The sequence below is a fragment of the Pyrus communis genome, chromosome 2, assembly GCF_963583255.1.
Source record: "Pyrus communis chromosome 2, drPyrComm1.1, whole genome shotgun sequence".
In the NCBI taxonomy this organism is placed as follows: Eukaryota; Viridiplantae; Streptophyta; class Magnoliopsida; order Rosales; family Rosaceae; genus Pyrus; species Pyrus communis.
In genome coordinates this window covers 4,559,627-4,583,366 of record NC_084804.1, presented here as the reverse complement: position 1 = coordinate 4,583,366, position 23,740 = coordinate 4,559,627, and the positions used below count along the sequence as shown (strand labels likewise).

The 23,740-nt window shown below is 37.5% G+C and overlaps 3 protein-coding genes across 6 annotated transcripts in view; 1 reads left to right on the top strand and 2 right to left on the bottom strand.

The window, feature by feature from the left end:
* Positions 1-61: 61 nt before the first annotated feature.
* Positions 62-6,188, bottom strand: LOC137725881 (uncharacterized). Of its 4 annotated transcripts, none has more exons than XM_068464712.1 (9): positions 6,126-6,188; positions 5,367-5,417; positions 4,591-4,721; positions 4,283-4,479; positions 3,736-3,863; positions 3,405-3,516; positions 2,530-3,045; positions 985-1,322; positions 62-564 (listed from the first exon to the last, which is right to left on the bottom strand). In XM_068464712.1, exons 4-9 carry the CDS (start codon positions 4,440-4,442, stop codon positions 406-408), a joined length of 1,413 nt encoding a protein of 470 aa, XP_068320813.1. In that variant the 5' UTR covers positions 4,443-4,479; positions 4,591-4,721; positions 5,367-5,417; positions 6,126-6,188; the 3' UTR covers positions 62-405. The 4 variants fall into 4 exon arrangements, with proteins under 4 accessions (XP_068320813.1, XP_068320810.1, XP_068320811.1 ...); XM_068464709.1 differs by having other exon boundaries at positions 4,283-4,481; positions 5,367-5,433; positions 6,126-6,165; XM_068464710.1 differs by lacking the exon at positions 6,126-6,188 and adding an exon at positions 5,721-6,106 and having other exon boundaries at positions 4,283-4,481.
* A 9,066-nt stretch (positions 6,189-15,254) lies between these two features.
* Positions 15,255-19,796, top strand: LOC137723667 (phytochrome E-like). Its single transcript, XM_068462869.1, has 4 exons — positions 15,255-17,668; positions 17,831-18,638; positions 18,771-19,064; positions 19,189-19,796. Exons 1-4 carry the CDS (start codon positions 15,622-15,624, stop codon positions 19,430-19,432), a joined length of 3,393 nt encoding a protein of 1,130 aa, XP_068318970.1. The 5' UTR covers positions 15,255-15,621; the 3' UTR covers positions 19,433-19,796.
* A 151-nt stretch (positions 19,797-19,947) lies between these two features.
* LOC137723678 (protein MEI2-like 3) overlaps positions 19,948-23,740 on the bottom strand; it is a 6,601-nt gene continuing 2,808 nt past the window's right edge. Inside the window, exons 5-13 of the mRNA XM_068462878.1 lie at positions 23,296-23,454; positions 23,074-23,190; positions 22,813-22,964; positions 22,566-22,657; positions 21,485-22,445; positions 21,316-21,400; positions 21,146-21,214; positions 20,771-20,950; positions 19,948-20,604 (exon numbers count right to left, since the gene is read on the bottom strand). Of these exons, the coding sequence (XP_068318979.1) occupies positions 20,482-20,604; positions 20,771-20,950; positions 21,146-21,214; positions 21,316-21,400; positions 21,485-22,445; positions 22,566-22,657; positions 22,813-22,964; positions 23,074-23,190; positions 23,296-23,454 (1,938 nt within the window). The 3' untranslated portion in view covers positions 19,948-20,481. The remainder of the gene's footprint in view (positions 20,605-20,770; positions 20,951-21,145; positions 21,215-21,315; positions 21,401-21,484; positions 22,446-22,565; positions 22,658-22,812; positions 22,965-23,073; positions 23,191-23,295; positions 23,455-23,740) is intronic.

Genomic DNA, 23,740 nt, shown 5'->3' with positions numbered 1-23,740 from the left:
AAGAAAATTTAATTGCATAACTAAATCACACGAGATCAAGTGAAAAGAAAGTCGAGCATCCTGATTAAAGACCAAGATTGTATAGATAAAGTTTCCCATGTGTACACCCTGATAAGCAAAACTTAAAACTATACAATAAGGATAAATAAGACTCTCTACAATTACCTTTGAACAAAAATCAGACAACCCATTCCACAGTGTTGTCAGCTGAAACGCAGAAAATAAGGGAACAAGAACCAGCACGCTAACAAAAGGTAAAGTAAGAGCTTATTCTATAGCTATTTATCTCATGACCTTAAAAGAAAAAGAGCGATGAGCATCTAGATTAGAGGCCAATATTTGCTAAAAAGGATGAGAGGGGGCAATGAGCTTCTATATTCAAGCAAGTGAGAAGGCAATTGACTCTTATTCCTTGTTACTGAATTTTTTGGCAATTATAGGACGAACATCATCAGCATTAACCAGGGTCTCTAAGAAGGGAAGTAACGAAATCAAAGCACTATCAGACGGATCATCAAACCAACTCTTTATAGGAATTCCATTATTAACTTGCAAGCGGAAGACCTGAAATAGTCAAAAGAGAATAAAGGTAAAACAATCGGTTTATTCAGTAATAACAAGGTTCATTCTTTTCACTTTTTCTCTCTGCCTTTATGTTTATTTTGCAGGTACAAGTATAGTAGGTTAATTATCATTTTCTCCTCTTTTTTGCCTACTTACATATTTTGGTACAACTAGGGTTTTTTTTTTCACAAGGAATAAGATCAGTTTTTATTTAGTACCCACTGCTTGCCCGCTTCAAAAACATAAAGAGTACCGTTCGAATCATAAATTTTTATTTAGGCAAAAGAAGAAATTAATAATATAGAATCTGAAATAAGGTGCGAGTTCTCAAGCAATAGAACAACCCATAATGCAAAAAATAAGGCAGATAAAAAAATAAGTAAATTCCAAGCAATTAACACAAAAGCCCAAGGGCTATACCTGTGGAGTATTATCAATTATGGCAACTTTCGCAAGATCAACACCCAAAACTGTCAAATCTTTAGTGTAACTGCCATCCAAGAAAATGCATGATTCACGATAAACTCGGCGAGATATAAACTTTGCATATGGATCCAATATATCAAGAAGCTGCGCTGCATATATGCTTTGGCTGGCAGTAAAAATAACAACTTCAAACATTTCTGCAACTCTCTCCAAGAAAGTTTGCAGGTGAGGCCTCCGTTTCACATATACCATGTGCTCTTTCATGTTGAAAAAGACAGTAAATGTGAAGTCCGCGTCATCTCGATGTTCCAATGTAGAATGAACCAGTGTTTCTGCACGTATAGCAACATTACATTTCAGCAACTTATCGCCAACGTACATTTCTTGAATGAACTCTAAAAATCACACTGAGATTAAACTGAAAAATATCTAAGTAGAAGACTGGATCTGCAGGAACCCTAGTTGATCTATCCCTGCTAAGGGCATAGTTGGTATGGTGGTCCGGATTTGTACCTTATCATTTACATCGTATTTGGAAATAGTATTTCTGACTGATTAAATATTTTCCCAAAAGATCAGACAAAAGTCAACCAAATAGAGAAACGAAAAAGGAAAAATAACATTCCTAGAGCCTTGGTGTACTATATCCTAAGCCTAAATTATAAATACACAAGCACTCACATATATACATATGAATGTATTAATGTGGCCATGGACAGACAAGCACACACTCACATAAGTACATGTGAACATGTTCACGTGTAAGGTATTAACTGAAAGAATAAGAGATTTGCCACAGAGGCCAGATTGTTTATGTGGCACATATACCAACCAATCACTCTTATATAAACACTATAAACTGCATTTACAACTAGTCAACACCTTTGAGACAAAATTAACTGAAATTTTTTTTTAAAAAAAAAGTGTTCACCGAACTGGGTCACAGTTTGTGTCATTATGAGCAAATAAAGACTGAACTATAAACATATATATATATATATAACATTTTATGTATAACATTATGATGATATTAAGAGATAAGGTTTTCTCGCACACCTATGTATAAAGAGGGTGAATGTGCCAAAACTTCAACTACACAATGGATAGAATCCTAAAATGTTGCACTGAGACCGGAAATGGGTAACACAAAATTTTCCACAACTTCATTAGTAATTTTCAACATTATGGCTTTCAATTTTGACTTGTAGGCATTTTGTTAGTATACCATCTTCATGTAGAGTTCAGGACGAGGTTCTCTACCAGTAGCATAGATCAATGGACTTTGATGAACTTGTTAAGGGAACTAAATGATTTCAATATACATTCATTAGGAAATTTAAAGAATATTTGTCATTTAAGTCTTAAGATAACATTTAACAAATAAAATTTCCAAAATTAGCGATTAAAATCTCCCAACTGGTCTAAAAAATATGTCCGATGTAACATTAAAATGATCTAAAAAATATGTCAGATGTAACGTTAAATGATGACAAGATAGCACACAACCATATGAAAACACATGCGTATAGCATTACTTACCATCCAAATCAAGTACAAGAGTTACAGACTTTCTTTTTGAAGCTTCCTCGGGCAACATGTTGGGTTGATAATTTGATACCACCTCTGATAATTCTGGTAAGTTTTTTATGAACAACTGTGGATCAAAGGACTCTGCCTGATTTGAGTCAGAAAAGTTAACAACCGTTTCCAGGTTGCAGGGGCTCATCTGACCAATTCCCAAATACATTTCAGCACAATTTGTATCTATCATGGCTTCTTCACATGATTTGTCATCATTAGTATTAAAATTACTGCTTCTGATAGTGTCTTCTAGGAAAGGCAATACCATGTATTGCTCAGACACATCAAAAAACATATTTGGTTCAGCTGATTTGTAGTCTTGGAAGCAATTCATTTCACTTATATCATCATGAAATGCATTCTCGTCGAAGGGTAAGCTTGAAATTATCATGTCAGAAATGTAGAAATCTGATACATCGCAAGTTCGATTATCACATGAACTTCCGTTATCATCACTGTCACCAGCTCCTAACACTGAAAAGGCAGGACAAGATTAGCATATTAGATAGTATCTCGTCTGAACATGTAACATTACATTACATTAAATGACAAGGAAGATTAGATTATTTATTTGAAACACGTTTACCAGTTTACCACCCGAAAGTGGTTGAATTTTATTTGGTCAAATAACCTAATATACTGAATAAAGTTTTGAGGATAGCTTTACACTTGGTTCAGGGTTAACACATACCCATCCTATTTGTTCCTTTTTTAATTGTATAAAAGAACTGAGAAGGGGTTGTTTTATTCAACTTTGGCTGGGGTTTCAATGGCAAAACCACAAAGACCCAGTAGATTCTCTATACGTTCAATAAACTGAGTTTGAGACATACCTGCATCAATGTCAGCATTTGGTTCACTATTTTGTTCGCCGTTCACTTCACTGGACTCCAAAGCAGGAGAGAAAATTGTCTTTATGTCTGATGGGCAGGCCTGACAGGAGTCCTGAAATTAATAAACAACCGTTGGCATACAAGCTTATAAGGAATTTTAAGGCCCACAAGGTGCAATTCTAGAAAACCTTGAGCAAGAAGACAAAGATGAGAATAATGAATTTTTATTTACAGGTTACTCAAACTTCATGAAATTAAAGGCAATGCACTGTGAAATGACAAACAGAAAAAATGGTACCCACAACACCGTAACTTCAAAATAAATACTTGCCATTCTTTTGGTGGGAGAATCGCATGACTGCTTCTGAATTTGACCAGTTTGCTCGCCCAGAAATTCCTGATGTTCAATTGCTTCATCACTTCCAATTTCTATAGTAGAAACTTGTGTGCTTGAAGAAACTATGAATAATAAGAAGCTCTAATATTAATAATTAAACAAAAAAAATTTAGATGCAGATAGTTTTGCATGGACTGAATCAATGCCCTTCATTGAAACTTCCATTGCATGCTCAATTAGAATCATACGAAATATTTGAATAATGCATTTTACAAACTAGAAAGCCAGCAAGCTCAAATGCGTGGAAAATTAACATAGACTTTGAAATTCTGCATTTTTTTCCAGACTTTGCTAAGCAGTGCAACCTAGTATCATAGTTTACCATATTACTAATACCCACAGAAACTTGCGTGGAATGTTCAAATCTGGATAGGCAGTATGAGATAGCTTGATCACATCAATACAAAGATACATAATGAAGTCCTTACTATAATACTACATGATAGGTCAAACTTCAACTTCTTTATGTTTGGTTTCTTACCCTCCTGACAATTATTACAAGTGTCAAAATCTTCTGAATGTTCCGATTTCCTAGCATGAGAATTCTTGGAAATCACACTTGACCTTTGACATACACGAAGACCATTTTTTTCTCGTAAACATCCCATGCTTGATTGAGCCTTCATCTTGAAAGATGGCATTTGATCTGTACGTGTGATGTGCACCACAATCTTGACTCTCTGTCATAAAAAATAAATAAAAAATCAAGATAAGAATAAAGTAAATGATACTAATCTAAAAGAAACCGTAACAATGGGAACCATGCATTAGAGAAATTAAGCAACATACAGTTTGTAGTGGGGTCCACGTATCTGTGTCTGGGGTATCTAATCAAATATTCATAGTACTGATGATTAGCAATCTAAACTCCAAGCTTTTTGAAGTTTTCCAAAAACTGTGTCGAACTGTCGCTAATGTATCTGTTTGGGGAGGAAAAAAATTAAGGCTCGTCGGCACAAAAATAAAGTAACTTGCACACAGATAAACTACACATGATAATAAACAAGTGCAAAAGCAAGATTTCACCTAGTAAATTGGGAAATAAGTTAATTAATTACCAAAGTTATCTTCCCCACAACAATCAGTAACCATGTCAAAGAATATCGTAATCAACTGCTGATTCTCTTGCATCAGATGCTGAGGTCATCCATTAAAAAGTAAAATATTCAATAAATCCATCTAAAACTGGACTTCCAAAGAAGATGCTACAGTTTTGCAACTACAACCATATATAGTTTGTTTCTCCTGTGTGTCGACAACAACGTAAGACACCCTTTAACATCAGGGATCACATTGATGGATACCATCCACTCAACATGATTAAACAGCTGCAAGATATTCACTACATCCCGCGTGTAAACACCCACATGTTTAAATTCCCTTTTTCCCATCTGAAAAAGAGAGAAACTTCCCTCCTCCCCAAATATAAATGAGCAGCGATGATACTTTTCATCTCAACTTCAAGAAATGAAACCTAAAGTCAAACACTGGGCTATCCTTAAAACAAGTAAACTAACCCAACAAACAAGGCTTGTTAACAAGGCTATTAAAATTCCCTTACTAACCAGAAAGCTTTCATGCCGCCACGACACAGCCACAGCCTCCTCAGCACACCACTGCTCAAATCACCATCTAAAAGTCAAATTTATTGTGTTTACAGATTTATGCATTCCATGAAATGATCCAAACATGATACATCCGAATCAAGGAACAGAAAAATCCATCCAAAATGGCCTTTGACCTCAAAATTTACAATACTATCTCGTTGAAATGTAAGTAAACTCAAACGACGATTCCAAAATCTACTAAAAATGCATAATTTCTTCTTCAAAAACCATATTTCTTGAAAAAAATTATGAATTAAAAACTGAAAAATAACCACAAACACACACGCACACTAAAGATAACATACTGATTACCTAAACAGGCACAAAATCGAAAACCCCAATGTGAAAGCTCCGAAATTTCCAAGTAAAAGCTCGAGATTTGAAGTCAACCAAACCAGACCAAGAGACTCATTACGAAAAGCTTCTAAATTCCAAAACCCCATTGACCAAAACAACTACTCTCAAATCGTGTAAGCATTTCCTCAAAAGAAAGAACAATCAAAACCCGCAAACGAACTTAAAACCCTAAACACGAAGCTCCAATGGCAGTTGTATACAGTTAAATCAACCAAATTCAAGCACTGAAACAGCAATTGAATTCGAGCAACAGGAACCGTAATTAGCTAAATTAATTAGTAATTATTTAATAATAATTATACTGAATAGTGGAAATAAAAAGGTGAAAAATTGAAGAGGAAAATTAGGAGAAGAAAATACCTGTAGAGAAAGCTGACCCCCTCCCTCTCTCTCTCTCTCTCTCTCTCTCTCTCTCTCTCTTCCTATGTAAAGACTCTGTTCTTCTCTCTCTTAACGGTCAGACAGAGGTAATATGTCGGCTTCGCTCGGATCATACGGACGGCTCTGATGGGATCTTCGCCAAATGATATTCGCCAATGGGAGTTTGCCACGTAATCTGTGGAGCCAGCTTACAGTGACTTTTTGACACGTGCACTTTCCCGGAAACAGAGGGAGGTGTTTTTGTTGCTAGGCAAAGACCATTTTGGTCACCCTCTTTTTTTAGCGCGTGAACCACTTCGTCAAAGCAAAGAAAATAAAAATTCTGGTAAAATACAAAAAATTATTTCAACTATTAGTCCCAAGATACTTTGATACCTCATATTTTAAAAATGACAATGTCATACCTCATCTTACGAATATGTGCTAATGTCAGACCTCCGTCAGTTTTTTTATTATTTTTTATGTTAAATGCTGATGTGGCTAGAGACGGGATCCACTTACTAATCCAATTGAATAAAAAAATAATAAAATATATTTTTAATAATAAAATATTCAAAAATTTAAAAAAGTTAAAGAATTAAACAAATAAAAAAGGCCTAGGATGCGGGCCTTCATTTCTTCCACCCGCACCAACCCTTCTCTCTTTCTTCTCTTTATCTTTTCCCGCATCTATCTCCCATTATAACTCCCTCTTCTCTATGCAACCATCGATGCCGAGGAGGAGAATAACGGTGGGAACGAGGGGAGGGTTTGAAGGTGAAGAGAGCAGAGGTGGGAATGAGATGAGGGTTTTAACAGCCGAGAGGAGGAGGAAATCAAGAGGTCGAGAAAAGGAGAGAGGTCGGAGGAGGTGTGGGGTCGACGGCGAATTAGACGAAAGAGAGAGGTCGGAGGAGGGATCTGGGTGTGGGTTTGGTATATGGCGTACGGACTCGACCCATTCTTCTCGTTCAAAGCCAAAAGTGCTTCTTTTATCATCTGCAAACAAAATTCGCAGCCAAAATTCAAAACCCAAAAGCAAAAGCTGGTGGAGAAAATAAAGAAACCATGATCTGAGATCACGAATCCAAGTACCTGAAAGTATGGAGGATGAGCGGCACTTTTGGTTTTGGGTTTGGGTTGTTGTGGCTTCCTCTCTTTCGAAGTCCTGGGTTTCGTCTGCTTAATCGGCTTTTCTTCCTTCTTGGGCTCCTCCATCGCCGGAGCATTCATTGGTCGCGAGACAGAGAAAGGATGGGTTAGGTTGGGATTTTTATGGTGGGAGCAATTTGTGGCCAGGTTAGGTCGGGTTAGGAGGTGGTGGTGAGGGAAAGATGAGTGCGGGTAAAGAGAGGGACAGAGGATGGAGATTGAATCCCAAAGAGAGAGAGAGAGAGAAATAGAGGGTGGTGGAGGAAGGTTGGGGGAACGGGGAAGGGTTTGGTGGCTGTTGAAGATAAGAAGAAAAAGGCTTGGTGCGGGTGGAAGGGAAGGCCGGATACCTTAGGCCATTTTTATTTTTTTTTAGTTTTTTAATTTTTAAATTTTTAATATTTAATTATTAAAAATATATTTTTTTTTTACTTTTTTAATCCAATTGGATTAGTGAGTGGATCCCATCTTTGGCCACGTCAGCATTTAACAGAAAAACTAACGGAGGTTTGACATTAGCACAAATTCGTAAGATGAGGTATAATATTGTCATTTTTAAAAGATGAGATATGAAAGTGTCTTGAGACCAATAGTTGAGGTAGTTTTTTGTACTTTACCCTAAAAATTAATTCTCTCTCCATAAATTTCTTTTTATTTTTGTATTCCTATTGATCACATAATATTTATTTTTCCCTAATTTTCGCTCAGTAACACTTCACTTGTAAGTGAAGATCGTAAAATATTCATTACAGCTGTAAATTTTTACGTAAATTTATACTGATAATAGTTGACAGTTAAGTGTTGCACATAAGTTCTTTTGGGCCGAAGTTGTGAGTATGCTCTAGCGCTGATTGTAAGAGTAACCAATCTACCCCTAAACTTTTTTTTAATTAGGAGAATAAATGTGTGCCAACTCTTATTTATGCCTAATTTTTTTGCCAAAACTTTATTATATAACTCGGATATAGTCACGTGGTAAAATTATTTTCTTGCATTATAAATGATTGATCATGATCATTAACATCATTTCAAATCAATTATATTTAAATCCTCTTATTCTCCATGTTAACAAGTTAGCTTCTTGGTTCGGTGTTACCTTTCTAATCAATATTGGAAGAGTTTATAAGTTCGAATCTCATCTCTTAAAAAATTACGTGAGAAGCTTCTTGTCCTTTCTAATTTAAATTGTGTCAGCGAAACAAATGTTTTTGAGGTAAACAAATATGAAAAATGCTTGAGAGGCCATCATTTTAACCACATTTTGTAATCACATAATGTGACAATAGAATTCAATGTCAAGATTTAAAGAATTTAAAAAAGAAGATCAACAATCAACAAACATATCATGTGATTTACAAAACATAATTTAAAAAATTAATCTTTCTAGCATTACTAAAAAATATTTAGGGTTTTGGTGTCTAAAGGACAAACTTGGGTGTGAACTCCTAGGGTGCGTTTGTTGCACCAGACTATCTCGGATTGAACTAGTTTCAAGGACTAAGTTGGATTGCCTTAGACTAGATTAAGCTGGACTAACTTAGTGAAGTGTTTGGTGCAATGTCGAATTAGAAGCAAAATAATGACAAAAGACAAAAAAAAAAAAAAAAAAAACCATGATCTGTAACAAAATATTCTCATCTAATGAAGTGAACCCCAACATGAAAGTATCTACAGAATAAACCAAATTCTTCAATTTGCTATCCCAGAAAAAGCAGAACTAAATGAAATCATTCAATTTGCTATCCCATAAAAAGTAGAACTATTGAAATCATTCAATTTGCTCAACCACTCCAAATTGCTCAAAAGCTCTAATATCCCAGAAAAATCAAATCCTTCAATTTGGTATTTCACATACAACTCACAAATCCAACCCAATTCACAAAATCATTTTCCTGATATATGAAAGTTCATCTCCTTCATAATTCCTATGTTTATTTTCTGCTCAAGTAGTTACTTGAAGATTTGTAGCCGAATAGCTCTTCAATAACAACAAAAAATTCCTTATCGACCTTCCATCAAATACCTCCGTAGTTGTAATCCTTCGAGACAAAATGCAGAAAGAGCAACCCAGAACCTTTTATCCTGTTCAAAATTCAAAAACCCAATTAGGGATTCCACTCGGAAGGAAAACCAAATCCCAGAAAAAATGAATTTAAAACCTAGAAAAATCCAATCCCAGAAAAATCGATTTAAAAACCCAGAAAAATCAATTCGAAAACCCAAAAAAAGGGAAAATACTGGCAAATCAAGTCTTGCAGACTTGGACTTTTTAGATTCGTTTGAATCGTTTCTGTCAAACCCAGGTGCAGACTTGGGGATTCTTGCAGACCTGGAAATTCTTGCAGACTTAGAGATCTTCTGGATAGACGAGAGGGAGGTGGGGAGAGAGACAGTAGAAGGGCAAGTTCTCAGGCTTGGGGCAAGGCGAAGCGAAGGAAGCGGGGAAACGGGACTAGCAATCCCCTCATTTTTGGAGGCTCTCGCTAAACCTAGCTAATGAAGGATTTAGTCGGCACGAGTCAGACTTAATGCCATTAAACTCAATCCCGGCTTGCACCAAACACAGAATAATAATCCTACCCAAATAGTCCAGTCCAGTGAAACTTAAGGTAGCCAAACAAATACGCCCCTAATTTCTAATGAGCCCAAAATCGTATGGCTTGTTTATTAGGCTTGCTTATTAAAAGCCCATGACTCATTTCCATGTCACGCCCCGACCCGCGAATAAAGTCTATTCATGAGTTAGGGTGTGAGTCATATCTTAGTTATAGAAATAAATTCTACAACCAAGACATGGTGAAAAAATTAAAATAAAATTATTAAAATTTATTGAATACGCAACGGAATAACTATAGTGCACAAATTAATTCACAACAAAATAATAATTAAATGGTAACAATTCTTTCGAATGCATGAAATATATGCAAATGAGATGGATGAATGCACTCACCCCCTTCTAATCCCGCTAACACATACCTAATTCACCTAAGTCTACACATCCCATACCATACTTATACCACTTGGCTCTGAATACCTTAGGATATGAGTTAACTTCCGTTCATCCCTTAACCCAATTTTTGTAATTAAACTCTTAGTTTTCACTTTATTAAACAACCATTTCCCCCAACGCCCAATTGTATATTCAAGCCCTTCCCCCGACGCCTGACATATACAAGATTTCATGATTTTATAATCAACCAATTTGTATACTCAAGCCCTACACCATACACTTGCCATATACAAGGTTCATTATTTTATATTCAAGGCAAACTTCAACCCTTGAATATCCTCACAACTCAAACACTTTGAAAGACTCATCACAATTGAACTCTCTTTCTTGCTTTGCAATGCATATGTATATGTCATGTGCACATAGATATCAATACTCACATTTTATCTAACAAGCCTGCAAGCTTCAACATAAATCAATTTGATTAGTAACAAGAGTAATATAATCATAATATTAATAACAAAGTAATAATTTATAATCCATCATATAAAGTGTTGCTCGTTGACCACTCTATATATTTTTCATCGTCTAGTCCATCTTGGTGGGGCAACCTGTTTTTATTAGAAAGGAATAGACATCCATGTTAGATAAGAGAATCATTAGAGTGAAATATGTGTCTCAAAAGTCACAAGGCATGAAACCATGATTCAATTTCCCCCTCCAACCTCATCTTTCCAAATTCACTCATTTTTCTCTAATTTTAGTACATACACCATCAGACTCATTTTATGTTTTCTTTGTGTTGATCCAACCGCTCTATTCTTCCATCCCACTCATCTTTTATTTTTATTTCAACACACCACTAATCTTCTCATACACTTTTTCTCATAATTTCTCCCAAAGAACTATCTCTGCCATCTTTCTTTTGAATTAGTACTCCCACTTGCTACAACCCAACCTTTCTTCATTACTATCCCTCTCTCTTTTCACTCACATGTTGCTTCCCACTATTTTCCTTTCTTTCATTTCCTCTCATAGCTCTCCCTTTTCAGTCATCACAAAACACCTCATCTTTTTCTCATCATCTCAGTATGTCAAATAATCATAACCAAGGGTGGTGATAGTTGGTGGGGATGGATGAGGCACATGGAGTGACTCTCATGAGAGCATAGCCACAACGTCACCCATCATCTCGTTCGTCGTGGTTGCCATTGGTGAGTGTGACAGGCCAAGCGTAGCAGTTGTTGAGTGAGAGGTGAGGTTGAGTTGATGATGAATATTTGAGGACTTGGGTTGGCAATGGCGAGCTTGACGTTATGATAACCAAAAGAATCCATTTTTGGTTTGTTGGCTTTCTAATGTTGTTTTCTTCCGTTCATTTGTAGTCACGTTAATTCGACTTGCACAACTAACTATTTTTATTGATTGGTGATGTGTTTTCATAGCTCTTACTAGGAGAGTAAAGAATAAGAGAGTAAGATATTGTAATAACAGAGTCATGCACCGGATTTAAGTGGTTCGTCAATTCAGCTACGTCCACTAGAGTTGCATATGCATTTATATTTTCACTATGTAAGAAATATTTACAGATTACAATGAAAATGGCCTAGAGCCTTAAATATATAAGAAAAGGTATACAAGAAGGATGATTTTGCTCTCTCTTCTTTCCTCCCTCTTTTCTCCATGTCCTCCGATGGTTCTTTTCTCCTTCCTTTATAAAGATTGCATGACATATTCATCTCCAAAATATCTCCCAAGTGTGCCAATAGAAAGAAACCAAGTGTTGTGCTAATCATTACCATAAAATGTGTTCCAATAACAAGGCAACAAATGTTGTTCTAATGATTAAGAATGACAAGTGTTCAAGTGGCAAAGCAACAAGTCTCTAGTTAGTTATGAACAAATGAATATCATGCAAGATGTTCCTTGCATCAAAGGCCACGTCCAAACTCTAAGGAATACGAATCCCACCCATTCCCACCTCATTGGAAGATTTGGAACAAAATTGAATAGAGAATATTGTAGCCAAATGATTAAGATTCCTCTTAGCCTTGTGAATCAACACTCTAAAACCACAAAATATTGCCAACTCATGCACTTAGACACACGTATAAGCCAAGGGCTTCCCACCTCCACATTTAGAGTGGTGAATATCATCCTAATGATTAAGATTCCTATAGATTGATGATTAAGCACTTCTAATACCTCAAAGTGTTGCCACCTACATGCAAATAGACTAACATACACATGCTATAGACTCCACCTCTTCACCCTAATTATTAGCTTCTATTAAATTACCAACTTCCACATCATTCTTTGGAGAAAAATCAAGCTAACTACTAGAAAATTCCCACCTCTCGGAGCTTAACTCTCCAACCCTTTTACACTTCACTAATTAAAGATCAAAAAGGCTAGCAAGGGTAACTTAGTTGGTATTGGCACGAAAAGGGTAACTAGAAACCCTAACAAATCAAACTAAGTCATGTATACATATAAGATACACAGTTACCGGACAAAGTTACAAAATTATGATGAGGATGCCAAAAAAATAGAACCCTCTCTAGTTGGAGACACTTGAGTATGAAAGTACTGGTTAGGCACAAAAATATATTTTTGTAGTGAAAGAATCCCTACTAACTTACATATCAAAAATACAAGTTCTTGTACTTATGCAAGGAAATTAAAAAAAAAAAAAAAAAACCATTACATTTGAAATAGATATAAGTACGTACACACACATTTATCTAACCAAATTTTTTTAAACACGGGGTATTACATTCCCCCACTCTCATGTATATGTTCCTTAATTATCTTGAAGCTCGTTTGGAAGTGTTTTTAAATTTGCTAAAAATGTTTTCAGTGAAAATGTTTCTGCAACCAATCCTTATTAAAAATACAATTAAATTTTAGAAAAACACTTCAAGTGTTTTATGCAAGAAACACATAACTTATGCTTCTTGCAGAAAACATTTCTAGTGCTTTTGAAACTCAAAAATATTTTATCTAGAACCATTTTTAGTCATTCCAAAAGCACATCTTTGATTTGTTCGATCTAAAATAAGAGAATATTAGAAGAGAGAATAATGTGCGGAAATCACTTTTAGAAATTAAGCCTTTACCAAAACAATTTACCCCCAAAATTGCCAAACAAATGAAAAAAGAAAGAAAGAAAGTTCAAAGTCAGCAAACCCTCGAGGTACACATCATCGTCCTCGGCTAACCATTTGGTTTCAATGATAATGAGACACATTCATTGCTAATGAATAAAACTAACCAAAACAAGTTGAAGGGGAGATGCCATTTTATGTGGACTAAAACAATCACAGGACCACGTTGTTTTTTCGATGAGTAGGTCTCGAGAGGAGATCAGGTGGCGAAAGCACAACAGTTCACTATTTTGATAATTAAAAAAAAAAGAGGAACATTTCAACGTTTTCTTAATAATCATTACGTGATTCATAAACACTAAGAAGTAACTCGGAACAAGGCCCCGCTTATTTTGATCGTCTGTATCACATGTTCGCACATATTGAGTTAGATTTTTCGTTGCGAAGCATATGGGGCCTGGCCCACATGTTGATTATTTGTTCCTAAACCACTTATCAAAACACAAAGTAAACCGTGTTTAGTTCGTAATTCCCAAGAAATAAGGCTTAATTAGCAAGTGCTTTTTTTTTTTTTTTTTTTTGAAGAACAATTAGCAAGTGCTAAGTAAATTAATCTGAAATTATGAGTACGATAAAGTGGTTTGAAGTGACTTTGTTGCAGGTATTGGCTGTCTATGCATCCGGGTGGTCCACACAAATTACATTATTTGTGGTCATACTAAATCAAAAATTATAAGTTTGGTTCATCACTTTATGTAACTTTCTCTTTTTTTTCGCGGGTGTGATATTCACCTATCTTATTTTACTTTTTACATATTTTTTTAATTTTTGGTCGTTTGATTGGATGAATTGAAGAAAATCAACCGATATAAATTAACAAGAGATGTGTAAGAAATAAATTAGAATGTGTGGATAGTACATCTTTTTTTGCTTTCTATTTTCTACAAAGTCTAGTGGTCAGACATTTATCACAAAAGAGCATATTTTATTGTATTTGAGTATCATCCGACTTTATACAGGTAAAATTGTTAGTTCGAAGTCCTACTCTTTTGTTACTCAAATTGTCCTCCAATCGCATGTTACGAGTTAGCTTGTTATGTATGCGGAGGAAAAGCAACTTGCAAGGGATATCATAATAAAGATATTATAAATTAACTTTATTTTGGCGTGTGTTTTAATTTTTAACACACATTCTTCGTGTCATTCCACCATCAGTTGCGAATTTAGGATTTGGATTTTGGGAGATTCTAGTGTCAAATCCAAGTTTTCCAAATAGGAACAAATGTGTCCAAATATACTTAGTATGTATTACATTAAACATTTAGTAAGCATAAAAGAGATTTGTACCAAATATTTAGAGGATCCTTAGAAGATATTCGTACGTATATTTTTCAAACTTCGTGTGGTCCTGAGATCACCTTGATTCCTACTTCCATCCACCTCTGCCTACCACCTTCTATTCACTCTTCTTAAATCCTTATTTTCATCTCCATACTTCATCTATTTGTAGCATAAACGTTAAAAATAAAATAATTATCAAACCAGTCTTTATTATTTGTTATTGCAGATCCAACAACGAGTACCGTTTCATATCCTAAAAGGGAAATTCTTGAACATTTTTCGTTGAATAATGTTAGGTCGACTAAATTTGCAAACTAAATGATATGTCACTAATAAAAAATAAGTATGTTAATCAACACTTAAATATAATCCAATCATCAACTTAATATCATTTAATTTATAAAATTTAAAACTCCCTATTATTACCCTTTCTCGTTTAGTAAAGAACGACTTTAGACGGTTACCGGTAGTCGAAGAAAACTGAATTTTCCAACTCCCACACTTTTTGTAGTTTTTTTTTTCTCTCTCTTCTTTTTAGTTTTTTATTTATTGGGTTAAAGCGCCCTTGATACTGAGGTGACGCGTCGTGTAATTTGCATGGCAGAAAATGCAGGAACACAAACTGTAGAGTGAGAGAGAGAGAGAGAGCGAGGACGACAGAGAAGTGGACAGTTGAGCCAAATAACATAAGATTAGGAACGGATGATCAGACACGCTTAAGCTTATGGAGGAGATAAATTCTAAACCGCGAAAACGATGACAGGGACGTGAGGAAGGTCCAAGCAGAAGCATCACCAACCAACATCAACTACGGAAGCACCAAGTACAGAACTAGCCATGCTACTCATACTATCCTGCTTTTCGATTTCCAATCCCCACATGAAAAAGCACTTCCCACTGAAAGCACTTCTCCTACTTCTCCTTCTCCTTCCCAAAAGCACTCCAAATGGAGCTTGAAAAAAGCAGTGACGGAACACGCGCCGCCGCATTCTCCTCCTCCTCTCCCACAAGCAACATGAAACCCACCCCCGCTGCTGCCAGACCCGACAAGTCAGTCGCTCACTACAGAGAGGACGCCAACCTCTTGGCCGAGTACGAGCAGTCTGCAGTCTCCGGTAAGTCCTTCAACTACACAAGGTCAGTGCTTTTTCCTCCGGATTCTGTCCCCGAGGAGCAAATCAGTGCTTACTTATCGAGAATCCAAAGGGGTTCTCTCGTCCAATCCTTTGGCTGTATGCTTGCAATTGAAGAACCCACTTTTCGAATTCTCGGTTTCAGTGAGAATTGCTATGAATTGCTGGGTTTGGATAAATTGGATAGTGTTTTCGAGTCAAATGACTTAAAGGGTTTGATTGGGGTGGATTGTAGAACTCTGTTTACTCCTCCTTCCGCGGCTTCATTGACGAAAGCTGCTGCTTCGAGGGAGATTTCGCTGTTAAACCCGATTTGGGTGTATTCCAGGAGTACCCAGAAGCCATTTTATGCTATTTTGCATAGAATTGATGTGGGGATTATGGTTGATTTGGAGCCTGCTAGGTCTGGTGATCCTGCATTGTCACTTGCAGGGGCCGTACAGTCACAGAAGCTCGCGGTTCGCGCAATTTCTAGGCTTCAGTCTCTCCCGGGAGGGGACATTGGTGTGTTGTGTGACACAGTTGTAGAAGATGTTCGGAAACTTACTGGATATGACAGAGTTATGGTTTATAAGTTCCATGACGATGATCACGGTGAGGTTGTGTCTGAAATTAGGAGGTCAGATTTGGAGTCTTATTTGGGTTTGCATTACCCTGCCACGGATATCCCTCAAGCTGCCCGTTTCTTGTTCAAGCAGAATCGCGTGCGTATGATCTGCGATTGCAATGCGAATCCAGTTAAAGTCATTGAAAGTGAAGAACTGAAGCAACCTCTGTGCTTGGTCAATTCAACTCTCCGGTCTCCACATGGCTGCCACAGACAGTACATGGCGAACATGGGCTCGATTGCCTCGTTGGTGATGGCGGTTATTATCAATGGTAATGATTCAACGAAGCTTTGGGGGTTGGTGGTGTGCCACCATACTTCCCCCCGCTATGTCCCTTTTCCTCTTCGCTACGCTTGCGAGTTTCTTATGCAGGCATTTGGCGTGCAAATCTACATGGAGCTTCAATTAGCAACGCAGTTGGCTGAGAAAAAGATTCTCAGAACACAAACCTTGCTTTGTGACATGCTCCTCCGTGATTCCCCATCCGGTATTGTGACCCAATCTCCGAGTATAATGAATCTCGTCAAGTGTGATGGGGCTGCATTGTACTATGGTGGGACATGCTGGTTGATGGGTGTAACTCCAACTGAATCACAGGTTAAAGATATAGCAGAGTGGCTGCTAAACAATCATGGGGATTCCACCGGTCTGAGTACCGATAGTTTGGCGGAAGCTGGTTACCCCGGTGCATCTTTACTGGGCAATGCAGTTTGTGGTATGGCTACCGCAAGGGTCAGTTCAAAAGATTTCTTGTTTTGGTTCAGGTCCCACACGGCAGAGGAAGTTAAATGGGGAGGAGCTAAGCACCATCCAGGGGACAAGGATGACGGTGAAAGGATGCACCCGAGATCATCGTTTAAAGCTTTTCTTGAGATAGTAAAAACTAGAAGTTTGCCTTGGGAGATCTCTGAGATTAATGCCATCCACTCTTTGCAGCTCATCATGAGAGACTCGTTTCAGGATATCGAGGAAACTGGTTCGAAGGCAGTGCAACAGAGTGATGCTGAGATGCAGTTGCAGGGGATAGATGAACTCAGTTCCGTGGCATTTGAAATGGTTAAGTTGATTGAGACAGCTTCTGTTCCAATTTTCGGGGTTGATTCGGATGGTCTCATCAATGGATGGAACGCAAAAATAGCTGAGTTGACAGGATTACAAGATAGCGAAGCGATGGGGAAGTCCCTAGTTAATGAGATTGTTTATGAGGACTCGCGTGAAGCTGTTGAAAATCTTTTACGCAGAGCCTTACAAGGTAAATCTTTGATTGCAGTTATACATAACTATCTGTGAGGATTTGAATGTCAATCAAATGGAATTTACTTTCGAAATTTGCATGCTTAGTTTGTGTCCTCTCGTATGCCTCTCAATAATTTTCCCAAACAATATGACCGTTGTTAACTTCTATGCTATCCAGGTGAGGAGGACAAGAACATTGAGCTAAAACTGAGAAATTTCGGGCTTTCACAGCATAACTCGGTTGTCTATATTGTCGCCAGCACTTGCACAAGTAGGAGTCCTGCAAAGAATGTTGTCGGTGTATGCTTTGTGGGTCAGGATATTACTTGTGAAAAGGTTGTTATGGAAAAATTCATCCGCTTGCAAGGGGATTACAAGGCAATCATACAAAGTCTTAACCCGTTGATTCCACCGATATTTGCATCTGACGAGAATGCCTGCTGCTCTGAATGGAATTCAGCCATGGAAAAGCTTACTGGTTGGACAAGAGATAACGTTATTGGTAAAACGCTTCCTGGGGAAATCTTTGGAGGTCTTTGTCGACTGAGAGGTCAAGATATACTGACTAAATTTATGATTATGTTGTACCAAGGAATCAGTGGTAAAGAGATTGAGAAGTTTCCGTTCGGGTTTTTTGATAGAAAGGGGAAGTTCGTTGAGGCGCTCTTAACAGCTAACAAGAGGACTGATGCAGGTGGGAATATAATTGGTTGTTTCTGTTTCCTGCAAATTTTTTTGCCTGACTTGCAGTCGGCCTTGGAAGGACGCATACAAGAGGATGGAGAATGCTTTTCGAAACTTAAGGAATTAACATACATGCGACAAGAGATGAAAAACGCTTTAAATGGTATTCAGTTTACCCACAGACTCCTTGAAAGTACAACTATTTCAGGATATCAGAAGCAATTCCTCGACACTAGCAATGCGTGTGAAAGACAAATCATGACAATCATCGACGATATAGATGTGAAGAGGATAGCCGAAGGGTGAGTATTCGTAGTTGGTTCATGATATGCGTAAGTTAACTGTTGTAACTTTATTTCTACAGTTTCGTTTCTATTTTAGTGCACTGATGAGCCTGTGTGACAACGCCTCACATCTTCTCCGGGTTAATGCAGTAGCGTGAAGCTGAACATGGAAGAATTTATGTTGGGAAGCGTAGTGGACGTCATTATTAGCCAATCAATGCTCTCGCTGAGGGAAAAGAATCTGCAGCTCTTTCATGAGATTCCAGAAGAAATTAAGTCACTATCTTTACATGGCGATCAAATCCGGCTTCAGCTGGTTTTGTCAGATTTCTTGCTCAATGTAGTGAACCACGCACCTTCCTCGAATGGCTGGGTCGAAATTAAAATTTCACCTGGTTTAAAGTTGATACAGGACGGCAACAATTACATCCGCCTCCAGTTCAGGTAACGTTCTATGTTTTACTATGCACAGATACTAAATTTGGCATCAGTTCTACCTGTCCTCGACAAAGTTTATAGCCGAAGCCTTAAACCCTGAACCCTATTTTTCATCTTCTGGTGCGTGTAGAATGACACACCCCGGCCAGGGCCTTCCAACAGCGCTTGTACAGGATATGTTCGAGGGAGGAAACAGATGGACGACACAAGAAGGTCTCGGGCTAAATCTGTCACGAAAAATTCTGAATAGAATGAATGGTCAGGTGCAGTATGTTAGAGAGCACGATAAGTGTTACTTCCTCGTTAACATTGAACTTAAACACAAGAAAGAAAGGCAGAGGCTGTGTGTGTCTCATGAGAGCACAACGACTTGAATTTCATGAGAGCGTCTGTGTTTATTGAGCCTCCATCTGTTTAGCATTGTATTTTACCTTGTTTAGAACAAAATAAATAAATAAATATCATAAGGATTCGACGTAAGATAGGAATGCCGGCTGTCGACTACCTGACGCCTTCCCCCTCCTCCTTTATCCAGGCTTGAGACCGGCAATGTAAGATAAACTTACACATGTGGAGTTAAAATAAATAAATAAATAAACAGCATGTATCGATTGTGTATTTTGTGTAAATGCAAATCTTCAGATGATCATATATTGATTGGAGTAGGAGATTCGAACTTGGGTATAAGAAGTCGGGCACACTGCTCTGATCGCTAAAATTGATCCTAGTCCGTCTGGAAAAATGATTTGCAGACACCTCTGATTATTTTTGTCTGAAGATTCATCTTCGATTTGTTCAATCTGAAGGTTAAAAATATGCAAAGATGCGCATACGAAACAAAAGGTGCGTGAAAATCACTTCCCGTATCAATATTCAGCTACACATTTGATAACATTTCGATGATTAATTTGAAGCTCAGAAATATCACAATCTCAAATGAACATTTGAATTTTCCATTTCAAGAACTGCAACAAATTAATAACGCCAAAAAGCAGCAGGTTTTTCCCCCACCATACAATTTTGTACCCCAAGTCAAATAACCACCCCTCCCTCAAAACACTTGTACTATGATACCTATATGCACATCATATTTGCAGACTAACTTATCCACACCCCAAAGTCGCACAACAAAAATGAGCCCAAAATTCAGAAACCTGCACAACCGGCGCCAAACGCTGTCAGCAGGGAGTGGATTCGTTGACATGCACCATCGTTCTCTCATCTGACCGTTAACTGCAGATAAACAAAATGCTGCCGAGTGTTTCCAGTCAAACCCTCTAGAAGATACTACTAAAAGGAGCTACAAAAGAAACTCTGCATCCCATACTTCTCCGACTCCTACATATATATACTTGATAGTGTATGATGGTTGGAAGCCACAGCCACCACCAAATTCAGCAGTAGCATCTACTTTGATACACTGTTAACTCTTATCTGGCTTCTCGTCAAAGCCACGCTCTGGGTTTCCTGATGAATCAGAGTCCAACTCCTTTTCCTGACCGACCTGGATGTCCAAATTGTTGGAAGGAAGATGCTCTTGGATGATCTATATAGAACAAATGGACAGGGGTCGTGTCAAATGTCTTCAAATGTATGGAATATCAAAACAACTCAACTAGTTTTATGAAGCAAAGAATCAAAGAAAATGCGAGCACATTAATCACTACAAGTTTCATGAAGCCATTGTTTTCCTGTAGTGTTTCCTGTTTTACCTGATCACCAGCCTCAGAACCCTCAGAATGAAAGAGAATCGGACGACAACGTTTGTCTTCATTCATTAGGCTTGAATTTTGAAAGTGGGCTACAAGAGCCACCTTCCCCTGGATTCGAGCATAAGCCAAGGAGGCAACTTTCTCACTATTGAACTTCTCCCACTTCTTTCCATTAAATGCCTGTAGAAAAATGGAAGTAAGTGTATATTAATAACACATCCTGCTACCATGCCGGAACCATTTCAGTTTCTCAAGGAGAAGGCTCAAATTGACAGTATGCATACCGTTGAATGAATACAATGATGTAGAAATAACCCAAAGAATTGAACATAAAATCCAAAGAGGCGAAAGAACAAAAAGAAAACGAAAAAGCACCTCATAAAATGGGATGATGTGTGAAGGAGACAGCATATTGATAAATGCATAACCCACATTGCATTTGTTCTGCACATAAAGAGTAAATATCAATCAAGGGAGAATTGTAGAAGAAAATAAATGAAAATATATTATCACATAAAAAGTATCAAAACATACTCTTAAGTTACCTTAAAATCAATTGGCAGATAGAGAAAATCAAAAGTACCCCTGTGATTTTCATCTATTGCAGCAAGTAACATTTTCGAGGTGTACCTAATAGACAACAAGAACATGAAAATCTTGATAATGGCAGTCAAATATGATAAACACATGAAATATTGTAGAAGTCAGTCTTACTTGTTTGGAATATTTTTAATCATTAATGTTGTTCGAGTATCTTCCCCGGAGACAATCTTATCCAAATCAAGCTGAAACTGCTTCTTGCTATCAATCTGGGTCCCATTATTCTCCATTCGTCTGCTCCTCCCACGCTCAATCAAACCATCTATGCTTGTAGGTGGCAGTCCTGCGTACGGGCCATTCCCTAAAAACACAGGGCTAAGCTTCGGTGAGCCCACCATTTTAAAGCTTGACGAACTACTTTCAGACATGTTTCCCAGCATGGATATGCCACTATTTCTTGAAGCACGAGCACCCATGTTAATCATAAAATTTCCACGACTGGGGCCCAAACTCATGCCTCCATAGGCAGCGGGACCCAAAAAAGATGTTTCTGGTGACTCTGGAAAGTAATTAAAGCGGCTGTCTAAATGAACACCAGATGGGGCAGATCCAACATGATGATGATGATGATGACGATGGGAAGAGCTGAGCAAAGAGCCATTATGACCTGAGAATGGAAAGGCATGCCCCTTCCCATTGGATGTAAGTTGATGTCCCACTGATTGGTGATGCCAAGCTGAAGAGTTGGTGTTTTCTGAGTAAGGAGTCGGACTCCCCCAAAGGAATTGCGGGCCTGATAATGTTTCCACATGAGATCCACTTGAGGTTGAAGGACTGAACGAGGGCATGGATCCTTGGAAATGGGTTGAGTTATCTGGAAATGAGTGGGATTGTTGAAATGCAGATCCGTGGGATGAGTTTGTATTGGAAAATATATGATCAGCATGACTCCCCCTTCCATGGTTATTGCCAATGGGTGCAACCTTCACAGTGTTTGATGTCTGGGGATGCAGAATTGACGCTAATCCAGACAAATGGTTGCTGTTTGTTGGACTAATTGTCCCGAAACCAGGAGATTTACTAATACTCCGTACAGGACTATGTTCCATTGGGTTGTGAAACTGAGCCCAGTTACCTATGAAGAATTTTTTGCATTGACCTCATTTTGCAAGAAAAATGCAATAACAGAAAATATTTACTTGTTGAAGCCTTATATGTTCACAAGTGATAAAATTTATCTCAAATGAGAAGTTACCTGGTGGAGAGATGGTTATCGGGGAACCCACTGGATGTCGAAAACTCTGAGATTCATCTTGTTCAGGGTCTTGATTCAGTTGCAGCATCAAGCTAAAAGGTAGAGGATACAATCAATTAAAGACACCAACAGTTGGTTCAAACTTCAAACACAATTAAACAAACCAAAATCCAAGAAACCAAATAGAAACAGATCACAATAAATAATCACAAAGCAAGAAATCAAAACATTTATATTGTCAACTCACTTTCGACGAGCTCCACCAGGTCGACTGGGTTCAAGCTTTATGCGTTTACCAGCTATGTCACTCCTATTTAACGACTTAAGGGCTGCTTCTGCAGCTCTAACATCATAATACTCAATAAATTTATGATGCCTCTTGTGTGGTGTTTCCCTTATCTGCTTTGTACAATGAACACCAGAAACAAAAGTTAACCGCCTCATACTTTCAAAAGTAAATAAACACAAAGTAAGAAATAGAGGGGGTGAAGCAAGATACAATCATCACCTCTTTGACCTCGCCATAAGCCCCAAATATTTGACGGAGGTCTTCATTTGAAACCGATGGATCCAAATTGAAAACTACCAAAGTTCCTTGATTAATATCCTTCTCTGATGGATTATCCTGGTGTTGCATGAGAAAGAATGCAAATATTGTAATTTATATATTTTCACATATACAAATGAATGTCAAGGAACAACTAATTTAGTACTGGAAAGTTGTTTTGACCTTTGGAATTGAGAAGTGAATATCAAGTTTCCTCCGTCGCAGAGGCTTGTTTTGTAATGTGCGCATAGCAGTTCGAGCAGCACGAATATCATAATAAGATATCATCACAAAGCCCCTATGTTTACACGCAGTGTACAGCGTTCTAATATCCCCGTATTGCTACAAAATAGAGAAATGAAAACACAAATTACGAGCTGGATCTTCCAAACTTTATGGTGTCAGATGATGCATCAGATTTTATTATTTAAACAACTGTTCTGGGATTCAAATACACAATGCCCTATGAGTAAGAGGCAAAACGTGTACAAATGTATGATAAGTAAAACCTGTACATCAATATGAGAAATAAAAACTGGTGGCTATGGTCATCTAGCAGAATAACTGAAATGGAACCAAATCATTAGAAATGAAAAGAAAAAAAAAGATGAGGTGATAGTTACAAGTT